The 13200-nt window shown below is 35.1% G+C and overlaps 1 protein-coding gene and 1 pseudogene across 4 annotated transcripts; one reads left to right on the top strand and one right to left on the bottom strand.

Annotated features, from left to right (window-relative positions):
- Nucleotides 1-2853: 2853 nt before the first annotated feature.
- Nucleotides 2854-12764, top strand: APC10 (anaphase promoting complex 10). 2 transcript variants are annotated; one of them, XM_086423595.1, is made up of 7 exons: nt 2854-3106; nt 9723-9907; nt 10033-10093; nt 10191-10283; nt 10464-10534; nt 12198-12302; nt 12391-12764. In XM_086423595.1, exons 2-7 carry the CDS (start codon nt 9732-9734, stop codon nt 12458-12460), a joined length of 576 nt encoding a protein of 191 aa, XP_086279721.1. In that variant the 5' UTR covers nt 2854-3106; nt 9723-9731; the 3' UTR covers nt 12461-12764. The 2 variants fall into 2 exon arrangements, with proteins under 2 accessions (XP_086279721.1, XP_086279716.1); XM_086423590.1 differs by lacking the exon at nt 2854-3106 and having other exon boundaries at nt 9590-9907.
- LOC147408912 (protein RADIALIS-like 3 pseudogene) lies at nt 3412-4889 on the bottom strand (annotated as a pseudogene). Of its 2 annotated transcripts, none has more exons than XR_015172040.1 (2): nt 4413-4889; nt 3412-3656 (listed from the first exon to the last, which is right to left on the bottom strand). The product of XR_015172040.1 is annotated as a protein RADIALIS-like 3 pseudogene, transcript variant X1 (transcript). The 2 variants fall into 2 exon arrangements; XR_015172051.1 differs by having other exon boundaries at nt 3412-3651.
- Nucleotides 12765-13200: the final 436 nt, after the last annotated feature.

The following is a 13200-nucleotide window of genomic DNA, read 5'->3' as shown; positions in this document are numbered from 1 at the left end:
TAACATGAGAAGTTAATTAACTTGACCTACGGAACGACAAAGTCTCCTTTACTAGGCTAAGCATACAACCTTGGGGGGGGGGGGGGGGGTTCACTTAGGAAGGATCACATTATTGGGGAGAGTAAGTCCCTATATAAGTAGAGGTATTATTTTAGAGTTGATAATCTGATTTACCCACGTGGCATACTCAATCGACACTCTTGACGTGATAGGTTCGAAAATTGTAGATCTATTATAATCGAGATACAAAATTACACATTTTTGCAAGAAGCTATGAAGAGTAGATCTACGATTTCCGAACCTATCATGTTAGGAGTGTCGATTGAATATGCCATGTGGGTAAGTCAGATTATCACAATTCATTATTCTACTTGAAATTTTTACATGATTTTGACCTTGCATCTTGAGCATCAAAACTTTTTTAGCAAGTACAACATTGGTGTTCAAGAGTAGAAACTAGAGTGTTGATAATTTGACTTAGGCACATGGCAACTCAATCGACTTATCTGACGTGAGATGTGTTCTCCTGGGATACAGAACTACGATTCCCCATAAAAAGGTGCAGTTTTGTATCTTGAGGAGAGCACATCTATGATTTTTGAGCTTGTCATGTCCAATAAGTTGATTGACTATGTCACGTGCCTAAGTCAGATTATCACGACTCTAAAAACTATGAGTGAGTTGGAAACATCGAGTCTCAAAAAGTTGAATTGACAAAAAAAAATCACCCACAAATCTTATAAAATTAACAATATCCATAGCTTTATCATGTGTCCTTAGGACATGTTAATAGCACCCCCATGCATGGTTTTAAAACTCGGTTTCACACTTATCTCGTCCAGCCAAGATATCGAGTTAAGTTGAACGATACGTCTCGTCTCATTTGACATTGAGACAATGATTTTTAACCATTTAAAAAATCTGAAAAAAATTTAGAAATGATTCTTATTAAAAAAAAAAAAAAAAAAAAAATAAGATGAAGAAAAATCAATTTGGGGGTGAGAGGTTAGGGTTTCAAGTTTGAAAACTTAGTAGGCGTTTGGATAGGACTCCTTGGCTACTTCTGACTCTTGCGGGGAGTTAGAAGTCGTTTGGATGCGTTTGGATGAACAACTCCTTCGAAGAGTTACTCCGCGCAAGAGCAAGAAATTACTCTTTGTGAAGAAGTCGAGAAAACCTATTTCTCAAAACTCATCTTGCGGGGAGTCAAAATCTAACGGCTCGTTTTACCAAAATACCCTTAACTTTATTAATTTTCTATGAAAATATTCCTAATTCATTTGCCCTTAAATCAAACGAAAGAAACTTTTATTAATATTAAAATTTTTTTTTTAAAATTTTGAGTATAATGGATTTAAACACATTATATTAATATTTAATATTTAAAATATTATATTATATTATATTAATATTTATAGTTAAACACATTATATTAATATTTAATATTTAAAATATTATATTATATTAATATTTATAGTTAAAATGACAAAAACAATATAGTTTGAAGGCATATTACGACACTAAAAGACAGTCTGTCAATATTTTTTTTAAATTTTGAGTATAATGTATTTAAACACATTATATTAATATTTAATATTTAATATTTAAAATATTATATTATATTATATTAATATTTATAGTTAAAATGTCAATAACAGTATATTTTGAAGGCATATTATGACACTAAAAGATAGTCTGTCAATTTTTTTTTTAATATTATGTCATATTATGTCAAAAACAGTCTGTCAATTTTTTTAAATTTTGAGTATAATGGATTTAAACATATTATATTAATATTTAATATTTAAAATATTATATATATTATATTAATATTTATTATATTATATTATATTAATATTTATAGTTAAAATGTCAAAAACAGTATAGTTTGAAGGCATATTATGACACTAAAAGGCAAAAAACAGTAACTGGTATGATATAAGGGTATTCTAGTCTTTTTTCTAGAAGTCAGTATGGTTCCCAAACAGACTTCCAGCACAAAAGTACTTCTGCCAGTACTTCACAGAGTTGATTGCCAAACGCTCTTTCTGCACAGAATTACTTTTCCAGCTCCTCCACAGAGTACTTCAACTCCTGTTCTTTGGAACAATAGTTCTGCTCTTGGTATCCAAACAGGCCCTTATTGTCTCATCTGAGAAGTCTCGTTTATCTTGTGATAAGTAGTTGTTTGGGTTGTTTCGTTTGTGTCGGACAGAGATTTGTAAAATCTCATCCGAAAAATCTCGTTTATCTCGCGATATGCGATTGTCTCAAATGGGCTTGTGCGTTTGTCTCATCCAACCACGACACCAAGTTAACTCGGGTGATACAACGAGTTTTAAAACCATGCCCCCATGTCGATCATGTGAAGGTGGTGCTGCGTCAGTAGATTAGATTAGAAATTGAATTGTGGGCCATCAATCCAATATTTGATTCACTATTTTTCATGATGTAAAATTGCTTAAATCCAACGGTTATAAGTCATTTTGATGCGCAGCCATGGATTTGTTGCTCGCAGTATCTCCTAGAGGGAATATCCAGTGGGATCGTGTACTCCAAATAGTTGGATAGCTGTCCAGCTCCACGTCATCCTTTGTATACCACGTGATACATTTCAGTATACCACCTACACGCGTGTAAAATATGTCAACGTGGCGTGAAAAGAAGTGGTAGGATTTAATACCAAACCAACTACCTGAAGTACTGGATAATGACTAATTACCCGCGTCCAAAAGTCAAAATCAATATTTTGCTAATTTCGGTTCCTCCTTTGTTGTTCTGTCCGGAATTCGGGATCGTTGTTTTTACCCTTTTTGTTTTACCTTTCTTTTTTCTTTCTCCTTTTCTGTTGGGATCTGTTTGGCTGTTCCCCTTCTACATGAATTAATTCTCCTCATTTCTGTGATCGATTTCATAAACTTTGGATAATCTCTGGAATTCAGAGATTGTTGTTTTTGCCCTTTTTAAGTTACATTTCTTTTTCTTTCTCGTTTTCTCTGTTGAGAGCTGTTTGGCTGTCCCTTCTACATGAATTCTTCTCTTCATTTCTGAGGTCGATTTCTTTCGATTTCGTATGCACCAGTACTAGATCAACAGTTCCAGCTCGGTAATCTTCAAAACCTTGATTCGACTCTTTTACTTCTCAATTATATTTTTAGAATGTTTATGCGATCACCATCACTAGGTTTCATAATTAAAGTATGTTAGATTAATGAATGGTCAATTAATAAGAAAGTAGATAATTCGTTTCTGAAAATAAGAATCCATGATATTAGATGATGTCGTGCGACTTCGATTCTGTTAGTTTCTTGTTTTTCTTCACTTCTAATTATCGATTGTTTTATGCAAAATGCAAGCTCAATTTTCAGTTTGATTGGTTATGAAATTGTTTATATGAACAAGTGCTTGATATTGGAGACAAGTAGATCATTAATATTTGAACACAGATTACAGTAGGGAGGGACAAAGGAGGATACACCACAGAAATAAAGAGAAGAAAAGGACACAAGTAGAATCTTTTTGGTGTGATTCGCTTTTCACACTTCTGCATCTACCTTTTTTTTTTTTTTTACAGATTTTTTCTGATTATATCTACTTAATTTATAGGCATTTTGGCTTCAACTTGACTGGAGCTTTAGATTCTTCAGAAGCCTGTACTGAAGAAAAACAAAGGAAAAAGACAGCCTTAGCCCATAGAAAAACCATAATATATATAACAAAAAGTTTTCCAGTTAACCTTAAAAGGGTTGGTGAGATGGTCAAGACCATGCCTCAAGAAGTGGAGGTCTTGAGTTCGAATCACCCCTTAGGGCCACCCTCAGAATTTATCCCCGAAATTACCTAGTGCATATGGGGACACGGGACTGCATGTGCCCGAGGATTAATTGGGTGCTCTAAGAGTCCCGGATACCTCGGTATAAAAAAAAGATGTTTTCCCATTCACTGTTATCTGCAAAGCTACGCAAAAGTTTTAAAGTAATGTGAACAGTGAAGAAAATTTGAGTGGGATCTTGATGAAGGTCCTCGTAGAAACTATAAGGGGCCAGTATATTGTACTTCATATGAAGAATGTTCAAGTTATACAGTGGAGTTGGATTTGTGCTCATATTCCATTGAATTACGGACAGGACAAGAAGTTGATTTTAGTAGGGATAGATTGGAAAAAATTGTAGTTGTGGGGATGAAAGTGGTCCTCATTGCCAACATAAGCAATCTTTGGACCACATTGAGATAAGATATTAGAGTCCCTACAGAGGGAAGAGGCCGTCTTATATTTAACAGATATGAATTTTGTACCAAAAGAAGTACAGAACAAACTGTGAATAAGTGAGGAAAGCAGAAAACATAAACCAACCCCTGAGAAATCTGTTAGTTAAAGTAGTTGGCGAATAGTCTAAGTGTAATATCATTACCTCTCCTCATCTCCAAGGTCTTTTCACTTTCTCCCTCCAGTGGGCCTGTAATTGGGGAAGGGAACTTGGCCAGCTTCAATGTGCTGGACGTCCTCTATAAGTCTCCTGTAATGCTTCTCTACTTCCTCCGCTGATTTCCCTCCCACAGCGTTGGCTACATTCTGCCAACGGTCAGGGGTATCCCTATCGTAAATGGCCAGTGCCCTTTCGAACAATTTGTTTTGCAATGGTGTCCAAGATGAGCTGGAGCTACGTATGGAGCTGGACGCCATTTCCTCTAAAAGAGATTTGAGTAGGAGACTAAAAGCAGGGAAATGTGAATATAAGTAAAGATTCTATAGAAGATAACAGAGATTAAGAGAGTTGAGTGGATACAAGGGAGGAAAATTAACAGTTGATGGTTAGGAGGGGAACGTGAATTGTTGTTAAGACTTAGGCAGTAGGCTCTGCATTCAAATAAAGCAATGAGAACCGAGAGACTTCAGGTCAAGTGATGATATGGGGAAGATCCATGTGTGCTCCTTATAAACTGGAGGAGAAGGTAGTGGATCCACTTGGCGAATATGTAATTTTGTTAAAAAAAAGTAGAATAAGGTGTGGCCCATCTCCTTCATAACCACAAGATGAAACTGGACAAGGAACAATAGGAGAGACGGAGAATCAGTATCGAAGGACGGGCTTATTTTTATTTATTTTTAGGTCCTTCATCTAAGCAAGATTTCCTTGATCATTTGTAGCTAATGTGATTAAATACTAGAGAACCCATGAAAACAGATGGCCATGATGAAATAAACCCCTCTCCCTATTACCTACAAAAATAACAGAAACATAATTTAACATATTCGTTTATTTATAAGCTTCTGATTGGATTTCTTTCATGGATATTTTTCTTCATTGGAACCTGTTTTAGAAAATAAGAGGATCACTTTTCTAGCAGAAAAAAAAACCCGATAGTGAATTTCTCTTAAATTATTTATAATTGCCAATAGTAAAGAAATTTTGATTTTTTGATAAAATATTTCTCATAAAATTGATTTCTCCAAAGATTTTCTATCACTATTTGATTGCATATGAGAGAATGAAAAAAGAAAGATGTTCTGTTTTAGCATACTCATGAGAAAAATTACGAATGGATATTTTTACCACAATGGAAAAACAATCATTTATCTAGGAGTAACATTGGCAAACATTTTTCCTCCTTGATGGGAAAATCGGTCTCTTAAAATGGTTTTCCCAAAAAATCCACACAAAAAAATGCATTTGAATTTCATTTTCTCTAGAAAACTGGTTTAGCACTACTTTTCTTAAACTTCAACAGTCATTTTCTCTTGTACTCATCAGGGAATGGTGATCCCTTCTCTCCCCTGACATCTCTTTTGGGCTATCTATCTGTAGCCAAGGAGAAACACTGGGATTCTGCAGGAATCCTTTTATCCTTTTGACTGGGAAGTTTTAAATGTCACACAGAGTCATAGTTTTAATACTTCTTTTTTCAGAACAATATTCCAAAGGGTTCTAGCTGGTTGGATGAGTTTGTTCAATGCTAATGCTTTGTTTTATTGCTGAATCAGCAGAGTCAACATGTGTTCCTCTTTTAGTAGGCCTTGTGTCAATTCATGTGCGTTAGGGGACTTTTCTTTCTGCAGTTACACAGAAAAAGCTTTCTACACACACCTCTTTTGTTTCTTTTAGTAATCATTTGTGCGTCCCTAATGATCAGAGCAAAAAGGGCAAGCTTGTCGAGTTGTAACTTCCATTTAGTCCTATATTGTAATTTTTCTTCTTCTAACTATTAGTGAATTTGGGTCCCAGCATAAACAATTAGATATCATGAAATGTTTTAATTTGTGTATGGTGGTAACCCTTAGTTGTCATCATCGCTGATGTAGACCTTAGTAGTGAACCATGTAAATCTATCGTCTATGTGATTGATTAATTTCTTTTATTTTTCCTCCTATTTGCATTTCTATCACACAGTGTAGGCCTTCATTTTTCACAATACCAGTCCCTCGACATTTTGACATAATAAGCCCTTGTATTTAAACTTGGTTTTCGTAAGTCTGTATAATATCTCTCTTTGAGTGTTGTAGGTTTGCCAACCCCTGCAATCTCTTGTTCTTTTTTGGCAAGTTGGTTTGGGAAACTTCAATCCTAGGGCCAATGATGACTCCAACCTTTTGCAATGGGATTCCATTCTAATCAATTCTCTCCACTGAATCCACCAAAAAAAATCTTTGGAGAGCAAATTTTTGGCTTTTTATTGACCATACATTACCATGCCTTGCGGACATTTGCTTCTAATATTCGTTTTCTTAAAGGAAAGTGGGATGCCTTTCATTAACCACACGTATTAACCTCATAAGGTTTATCCTTTTCCTTCTTAGGTGACTTGAGAGTTAATCTTTTATTTATAACTGAGGAGATAAAAGTGAAAGAATCTGTGTTCCCTGCTATTTCAGAACCAAAAACAAAAAATATAAAATAACATTAGAATTATATTTATTATTGTTTGATTACCATTCAAGTGGTGACACCATTGGAAATACTAAATGGGTGCACCATTGAACAAGTGGGGGTCAGAGGGTGATAATTTGATGGCCCCTACAACTTTGATAGGATTCTATATTCTGTGCTGAAAATTGTTGTTTGACACACATCTTCCTGTTTAAATCAAGAATCCTTATCATCTCATGTCCACTTCTAAAAAGTAATATCTATGGATTCCCTACTTTTTTCTTTTGTAAAGTTTGTTTTCCTTCAATTGGTGGTCCTTACAAGTTGGAATAGTTGGGTCAAGGAGCTTGCAAGTGGTAGATGTCAGTATAAACTCTTGATCGAGAATAAAACTCTAGATACTTGATGTCTTTAGGTGGAATAAGCTTCTTGTTTATAGGTCAGGAGATCAGACATGGCCCATGCATCAGCTTTACAGGGAATCTTTGAATGAGAGGCAATCGATAGGCCTACTTGCAGAAAGGAGTGGGAAGGATCTTTTTGTGATGGTAGATACCTGAGGATAAGCTAGTAGACGTATCAGGTTCAGGTACCACCCAATGGGAATTACACAAATTCCCCTTTAGAGAAGATAGAAAATATATTTGTTTTAGGATCAGATATGAATTCAATACATGTCAGACAGAAAATCTTGGAACCATATGAAAAAAAGGTGCTCTCAGTTGATAATAGATCTGTGGCTTTACTTAGTTGGATAAGATATAATGCAATTATTGGGAGGGGAATGGAGGACAAGTTTAAGATTGTCTGGAGGAACACTAAAATAAGCAGTTAAGCCATTTCACATTATTTTGAGTCAATGAGCCTTTAAGAAAGTGCCAACCGATCTAAGTAGGTAAGACTTGTGGAGTGTTGATAACATGACCCGGATTCAAAATCCGTTGAACCTGCCTTCACCTCTCTGTCTCTGACCACTAGCCCTTGTTTGCTTGGCTAAAAAGACAGTCATGGATATAAATGTTAGAAGATTTGGAGTAAATCTAATCTGTGATAGAGTGGGACTTAAAAGTGTAAAACATTCAGAAGGGAGATGACATTGTTCTCATCGTTTGTTGTCTTCTCTAAATTTTCCATTCAACCTTAATAACTGGATATTATGTAAAATCTGTACCCAAGAACCCATCTAATTCAGGTTTTACTAGTTTATCGATTTAAAATAAAAAGAAGAATAATTAATGCAATTGCTGAAGTAGCTCAGTTGGTTAGAGCTTGTGCCTGTTAACCACAGGGTCGAAGATTCAAGCGCTTCCTCTCTAGTGCTCTCTGTTTATATTTACTATTTACTATTCCCCCCTCCCCCCCTCTCTTTTTTTAATATTTCAATCTTGTAGTGATCAAGTATTTTTATTAATTTTTTATTTTGTTTTTTTAAAACCTAGTTAATGTAAATCATAGATGACAACTTTAGAGGGCACACAAAGGGCTGAGTTGTGGGAAGATCTGATTTGTGTAATTTTAATTTTGGTTTTTATTTTTTTATAATATCAGTGAATGCACACGGTCTTGGTATGCGGTTGGGTATGCTGCTGACATGGTAAGGGTACATAACCACACATCATTTTATCCCGATGAAAATGATCTATGGTTATGTGCTCTTACCACGTTAACTGTGTACCAAGACTGCGTGCATTCTTCTTTTTTCTCTCCAAATTATACACGGTTGAGATGTGGAAAGAAACAGATATACACATTTACTACATTGGTACTGATTTTCTAAGGTTTGATAAAAAAATTATAGATTTTTGGAATTCTTTATCAAGTGCAAGAAAAATATTTTTAATTTTTATGTATTTAAAATTATTTCATAAATACAAATCAAACTGACCAACTGGATTGAACCTGATCCAACCAATTGAGCAAATTTCAATTGGATCATCAATCAGATATTTAAAACATTGGTCCAATTGGCATCCCATTTAGCGTGAAGTCGTGGACCAATTTCTTTGCATGCCCATGATTGAAGTCAACACTTTTCTTAAAAATTTAGAATATAACAAAAATTCAAGTTCTATTTGATTTTGGATTGTAAAAATTCGATAAACAAAAATTTTGCAACATATATTTTATACATGTATTATATACCCTATTTTCAAAATTTTGTAATCCATATAATGGTGACGGTAATGATGATGGTCTTAAAAAGAATAATGATTTTTTGATGTGGCATGTGCTGGAACCAAAGATTCATCTTCTCAAGATATACAACCAACTACACATATTCATGGGAATATGCATTTTGTGTATGCCAAGAGAAAATATCTATGATTATAGCCCATGCTGCCATAAATGGAGGCATATAACTCATAAAAATAGGGGTGTTGAAATTATTTTTTATTAATTTATAATTAAAAAAAAAACTAAAGTCAAGTGGTCTAATGACTTCCATCATCAATATACTATTATTCATGCAATGAGTCATAAGGGAAGATCAATAAAGCAAAAGTAAATTATTAGATTAAAAAATTAAGATAGTATCTCAAATTACGCTTTTTTCAAAAAGTTCTTAAAGATACATTTTATTATATTTTACTTAAAATACACGTGGCCAAATTTGATTTACAGATGCACTATCAAGATTACCACGTCAGACCTCCACGTTGGGAGATAAAACCCATCAAAACAGTGAAGAGTCCTGGATTGCTTCCCTAGAAAACCTTTTGCTCTATTCGTGTCTAGACTTTAGACGTGTCGAAACTCGAAAGTAAAAAGAGGGGTTAGTCCGAGTTTTGAGGGGGTCATTTGAAGTTTCTATACGTTTCAAGATTCAATTTTTAATCTTCGTCATATTTGTTGAAGATTTAATTAATGGCGACGGAATCAGACGGAGAGGAGGAAGGGAAGCTAATAGGTGGAAATCAGCATCTGGTGGTAGAAGATGACCTCCGCGAGATGGCTAAGAAAGCCGCATGGAGCGTTAGTTCTTGCAAGTCTGGCAATGGCGTCCAATACCTCCGTGACGACAACGTCGATACCTACTGGCAGTAAGCTTCAATCCATCTTCTCTACGTTATTTAGTTAGGTTTCCGTTAAGTCTCTTATGCTTTCTCTTAAAACACCATTATTTCATCTAGGGTTCTCATTTTTTCGGTTATTATGTTGAGATCAGGTCAGATGGTGCGCAGCCTCACTTGGTGAACATTCAGTTTCAGAAAAAAGTCAAGTTGCAAGTAAATAAGTTTTTATTTTTTATTTTTTGTGGGGATTCAATTAGCTTATTGGGTTAGTAATAAGTTGGGATCTATTCTTCTTCTGCAATCTGTATAGCTAGTGGTCCTTTATGTTGATTTCAAGCTTGACGAGAGCTACACACCCAGCAAGATCTCTATACGGGCTGGTGATGGTTTCCATAATCTCAAGGTAGAGATATCTTTTTCAGCTTCTGTTTCTATCCATCAAATGATTTGTTAATTTGGGTTTCATTTTTTTGATGTTTGTTTGTTGGTTTATTATTAGAAAGCTAAAAGTCTAATTAACAACGATTTCATTATCTGGGTACTCCCCAACTTCAACTTTGAGTATCTATCCCTAATGTTGCAGGAGATTAAAAATGTGGAACTGGTGAAGCCAATTGGTTGGGTTTATGTATCCTTATCCGGAACAGATCCAAGGTGAGCAATTTCATTTTCTGGCTAAGATTCTGACTACTTTAGCTTCTTGTCCAATATTTTTTTGGTTGGTATTTCACAAACTGTGCCACCTAGGCTTTATGCATGGTTTATTTCGTCTTTCATCATTGCTTCTACTTATTTCATTGGATTACTTAAATGCCATATTCGGATTCAAATCATTTGATCTTGGAAATATCAATTTTTGTGGATAAACACATTTATTCCTCTTGGTTGTATTACATGCATCTATATTTGATTCAAAGGATACGGAAATGGATACTGTGGAATGCCATAGTAGAAGCATAAAATGTTTGGTCGAAATGTAATTTTTCCCCCATTTTTAAGGGTTTTGAAACAGGTGATTGAGTGATATTGGTCTGTATCTCCATGTTCTGATAAGTTGGGAATAACAGGATTAAATGTCATTAATTCATTGTGAAGATGAACACTGTGATTATGATAAAAATTAATGTTGTTATTATTGAGTTTAGTCCCACATTGGACACTCATTACCTCGTCTCTCTCTCTCTCTCCTTATATGCTCCTGGACCTCTCTACTCATAGCCAATTGGTATCAAAGTGGGCTTTTCTCTTCTCCATGTCACCCAGTTCATTTCTCCATGTGCTTTGGCCCTAGTCCGGCCCACACTTGCGGGGGCGTGTTGAGTTTAGTCCCACATCGGATACTCATTGCCTTGTCTCTCTCCTTATAAGCTTTTGGGCCTCTCCACTCATTGCCAATTGGTTTTGAGTTCGACCCCCAAGCTTATCAGTTTTGCAGTCAGATATAGTGGGAGAAAGTGCTAAAATATTTTCAGGTTTGGTCTACATGGGATTAAAAGTCTAAAAGAGAACCAAACTTCATGAGAAAACCTTTGAATTTATGCATTTATCATCACAGCCCTTTTTAATGAAACCTAGTGACAAATTGTACTCATGTATAAATCTTGCTGCATACAATTTAGTGTTACAATAACATGTAATTATATATGTGATACAGTCTTCACCTCAAATTATCTTCCTCACTTTGTCATTAAAATTACATAGAGAAAAGACATCCCCCTACATGAACTTTAAAAGGTGGGCCCTGTTCTATTGATTGTTTTTCCATATTAGTCTAAACAAAAATGGATGACACTAAAAGTTGGGTGCAAGCTTGGTGCTGACAATAAAATAAAAAAAAAGAGAATAACAGAAGGGAATTACTTTTTCCCAGTTGTTCAGAATTATTATTTAGTCCTTTAAGAATGATTATGTGAGTGTTCATCTCCTCATTGCTATGAAATTTGCATAGGGTGCTTGAGTTATCTTACAGGTCATAGATGGGAACAACAGGATTTAGTATAAGTTGAAGAGAGACCTACCCATCCTAATAGGCTTCTCCCATGCCAGGGCTTCTTTTCTTTCTTTCTTTTTTTTACTTTCCAAATTTTAAAAATCAAGGGCTATTATTTACTGGGGAAGAATGCATTGGACAGAAAGATAGAGATGATTTGAACGAGGACACAGCCCGAAGTCCACATGGCCAATCCAAAGGATGGATTGGCCACTATAATCTTCATTTCATGTAATAAATTTAATAATTGAACTTCATCCTTGTTAATTTTGTGCGTTAAAAGTCTGGCAATTTCTTGAACTATTTGTTTTCCACTATCTGTTGCAGAGAGGCTTTTATCAACACCTTCATGCTGCAGATTGCTGTGCTATCCAATCACCTTAACGGAAGGGATACCCATGTGCGACAGATCAAAATTTATGGGCCTCGACCGTACGTCAAGATCCTTAGATTTTCTTGTTTGTCATTTTTTTTGCATACCAGCCTCCTAACTAAACCTTTATCCTCTTTTTTTTAACAGGAATCCCATTCCCCATCAACCATTTCAGTTCACTTCAAGGGAGTTTATTACTTATTCTACAGTGAGATGAAAAAGTATGGGAGTTTGCTAATTTAATTAGCTGGAATTGGAATACAGGGTTGAAAGTGGGTGGCAACCCTTATCAGTTTAAAACTTGTAGGAATCATGATAATGTCTGTCAACTTTATACTGAAGGTCTTTGGAGCAAAACTTATGGTCGTTTTTCCCTTTTTTGTAAAACAATTGAGTTCTTATTGCTGGAAATTCCGGCCATCTCTTCTGAATCTTCTCATGAGGCCATTTCTTACTATTATCCAATTCCTTTTGAAACACAGCACAGGGTTTGAAATATTGCAAGCATTTTTGTTGTTCCATATGGCAGTTTGTTGCTTTGGCATAATTTGCAAACTATTAAACATTTCAAGCGTTAAGCATAACACCTCACATTGTAAATTTTAATTTACTTGGAGTTGTCAGATTAGTCTATTCCACTTATTGACAACATTTGTAAGCTTTTTCTTTATATGGGAATATGAAACCATTGTAATTAGGATTATAACCAATGATTCCAAGAAGATAGGTGAAACCATTGGCATGATTAGGATTTGGGTACCAAACCAATCATATTTGTCGATATCAACTGGACCCAAGCAGGCTTCATCATGGTTAAAGCATTTCCACTAAAATTTTTATCGTCACACTCCAGTGTGGCCTCTGTTTTGTAGGTGCAGGGATTTGTTAATATTCTTCAAGGAAAACCCTTTGATATGTTTGCTGAGGTAAGAGGCACACAAGCTTAAAAGTTTTTCT

Source organism: Akebia trifoliata, chromosome 2 (assembly GCF_017979445.1).
Source record: "Akebia trifoliata isolate Shusen 1 chromosome 2, ASM1797944v1, whole genome shotgun sequence".
Lineage (NCBI taxonomy): Eukaryota > Viridiplantae > Streptophyta > Magnoliopsida > Ranunculales > Lardizabalaceae > Akebia > Akebia trifoliata.
The sequence above is the reverse complement of the archived record's forward strand: the minus strand, read 5'-3'. Positions and strand labels throughout refer to the sequence as shown.

Bases quoted from the DNA above. Each gene is read 5' to 3' on its own strand.
- APC10 (XM_086423595.1), top strand. From the start codon at position 9,732: ATGGCGACGGAATCAGACGGAGAGGAGGAAGGGAAGCTAATAGGTGGA. The intron at 10,094-10,190 runs GTAAATAAGTTT...CAATCTGTATAG, and splicing joins AGAAAAAAGTCAAGTTGCAA to CTAGTGGTCCTTTATGTTGA. The intron at 10,284-10,463 runs GTAGAGATATCT...CTAATGTTGCAG, and splicing joins ATGGTTTCCATAATCTCAAG to GAGATTAAAAATGTGGAACT.